General features: G+C 45.1%; 1 protein-coding gene across 2 annotated transcripts in view; it reads right to left on the bottom strand.

Annotated features, from left to right (window-relative positions):
* SIDT1 (SID1 transmembrane family member 1) overlaps positions 1-2810 on the bottom strand; it is a 48546-nt gene that overhangs the window by 30818 nt on the left and 14918 nt on the right. For both annotated transcript variants that reach the window (XM_018572069.1, XM_018572070.1), the window contains exon 9: positions 1549-1592. In XM_018572069.1, coding sequence (XP_018427571.1) covers positions 1549-1592 — 44 coding nt within the window. The remainder of the gene's footprint in view (positions 1-1548; positions 1593-2810) is intronic.

The following is a 2810-nucleotide window of genomic DNA, read 5'->3' as shown; positions in this document are numbered from 1 at the left end:
GGGGGGGGGGGCTAGCTCCCCCATATAATGCCACCTAATATCTGGGTTTTTATGTGAAATATCTCTGTAATTATATGGGATCTAACGTTGAAACCACTTGATCATACCGGATCTAACAAATAGCTTCCAAAATAGCTAACTGTTTGGTCAATTTTTTGATAAGGGGGGGCTGATGACGGGTTAGCCCCCCTGCAAATAACTGTTAATATCTCTATTTCTGTGTGAGATCTAACGCAAACAACAGAGATCTAACCTGATCTAACAAAGATCTAACCAACTGCATATGTTTTGTTCAAAAATTTTGATATGGGGGGGCTAACCCGGCTGAGGTCTGTGACACTGCTTCTGAAGCATTAAAAAAAAACAGCCAGCATGTAAAAGAAGAGTAAAAACATTCTTCCAGTTGCACGGATCTTTGCAGTCTTGTAGCTAAAGAATCTTCAGCATACAATTCTCCCGGATGTGTTGGGCATCCCCCACTGTGTGCTCTAGTTTCACCTGCTAGGTCACTGCTTCCCTGCAGAGTTGCACTGACATAGAAGCCGGCTCGTGTAAGCACAGCATGGGGGGGGGGCATCCAACTCACCTGGAAGTTTTGGTTGTTAAAGATTCTTTGGTCAGTGTAGTTGAAGGATTTGCATTTCTTTCCATATAGTCCTGAGATTTACACAGCTCCGCAGCACAGCTCTGTGGCAGGGCATGAGACCTGATCTGGAGGCCAAATCCAAAATAGCATAAAAATGTGTTTTGTTTGACGAAACTAATGAAAACATTTTTGGCTTCCGTTCATTTGGTCTGAAACTAATTTTTAGTCTTTGCACATGTCTAGTAATATGTGTGTGTGTGGGGGGGAGGTTAATTTTTTATTATTATTCTTTTTTACTGTTGGGGGCTTGGGGGAAATATTGGGGGTCTGAGGAGAAGCGGGGATCTGAAGAGAAGCTGGAGCCTGTGCCGCTCCTCTTCTCCCTGCCAAGCTGGGATTGTGTTGGCCGCCTGATGCCCCTGTTGCCAATGGCGCCCTGTGTTTGCCATGACAAGAGGGGCAAGGGGGCGCAGCCAGGCCGGCCCTGGATGCGCCCCCTATCAGCTGTGCCTGAGGCGAGTGCCTCACTCGCCCCATGGTAGCTACAGCCCTGCGGTCTTGTCCCTCCCCCACCCTGTGACTGGACAGTGAAGTTAGAAGCAGCAGACTGATGAGCTCCTCTTTCTGCTCTCCCCTGCCCTCCGCACTGCAGCACAACTGATTGGCTCCTTGTGCTGATTCTCCCTCTCTGAGCTTTGCTGCACGGGGACTACAGAGGTATTCTTTTATTATTAAAGCACAGCACGCCACCAATGTTTCCATCTGTGTATTGCGTTGTGCAGCAATGCACGTGATTTGGGGTGCATTTGCAAGGTGCAATTGGGTGCCATTCAAAATTGATGACTGTGCTCCGTGCAAGTGTTTTAATGCCTGTTACTCCTTCGTTTACAGGCTGTTTTGGGTCTTTGTTTTTAGCAACAGAATTTTTTTTTAAATATTGCAGAAAAATCAGCAGGGCGTACCTTCATCCGGACTCTCTGCCAAGTCCAGTCCCTTCTTTTGCCTCCTGCAAGAAATAAATAATTCAAATATAAAACTGTATCCAAAAAACAAACCAGCAGCACCACCGAGTGAGTGCAGACACAGGGGGACCATAATACAATGCAAAACCCACAATAAAAAAAGTACCCTCTGAACAAATGTCCGTGCCATGGAAATTGAGAAAGCTGGTCGGATGACCAACGAAACGTCATCAAGAAAAGTCCAGTTGCTTTGATTTATTTATTTTTTCACAGATATCTCTTTATGGGGGTTTTTTTTTTTTTCTCTATGGATTGAACTCGATGGACTTTTTTGCAACCTGAATAATTATGTAACAAGTACAAAAAAAATATGAAATTGAATAAAACCAATAAATGACACCACTCCACCCTACAACCTAACCTATAAGTAGGGGCTGTGCAGAAATGTGGACAAATATATACATATATTATGTTTGCATAAAAAATCCCAAATCCAAAAATAAATAAAGGCTAAAATATTAAAACTTGCAAAAAGGAGAGAGACGATGTATCCCGGATCATTTCTGAATCATATGGACTGGTGTCAGCGAGCTCTACATTTGAATATACACTGAGTGGCCAGTTTATTATGACTACCAAATTAGCTATAATTTGGCGCTGAAGTTGCTAGAGGGCCAGACCATTATAAATAGGGAAGCGGGTTGGTTACCACGACAGTAGAAGTGATTGGGAAGATACGGGGAAACAACGCGATGTAACAGCCTTTGAACGCGGGATGATTGTTGGCGCTCGGAGCCATGGAGCGAGTATCAGCAAAACAGCAGAATTCGTTAAATGTTCAAGAGGGGCTCATTGTTAAAGTGTTTTATTGAGAGATGTCACTCAGAATGTCAAGGGCCACCTTCATCAGCCTCAGACAATGTCTACTCTGAGCCTGATGAAGAGGACCCTGTGTGGCCCCGAAAGCACTCGACATCCTGAGTGACACCTATCAATAAATGGATTTGCACTGACTTAAAAGTCTCGTCGTGCTGGTGACATCTGTATTCAAAAGTTGTTCCATATGCGGCGCCATGCGCGGTCATTTCAAGCACCCATCAATATTTTGGGATTTCCGGTAAGGAGTGCTACAAGATCTATGGACATTTGCAGGGAGATCTACATGTTTGGCGGCTCCCGTGGCTTCATCAGGATTAAAGTGCCATCAGGGGCGTCCCGAGGCTGGGTGACACCCAGGGCGGTTACCGGGTGTTCCCCCCCCC

This window comes from Nanorana parkeri, unplaced genomic scaffold, assembly GCF_000935625.1.
Source record: "Nanorana parkeri isolate BGI_ZX_2015 unplaced genomic scaffold, ASM93562v1 scaffold1924, whole genome shotgun sequence".
Taxonomy (NCBI): Eukaryota; Metazoa; Chordata; class Amphibia; order Anura; family Dicroglossidae; genus Nanorana; species Nanorana parkeri.
The sequence above is the reverse complement of the archived record's forward strand: the minus strand, read 5'-3'. Positions and strand labels throughout refer to the sequence as shown.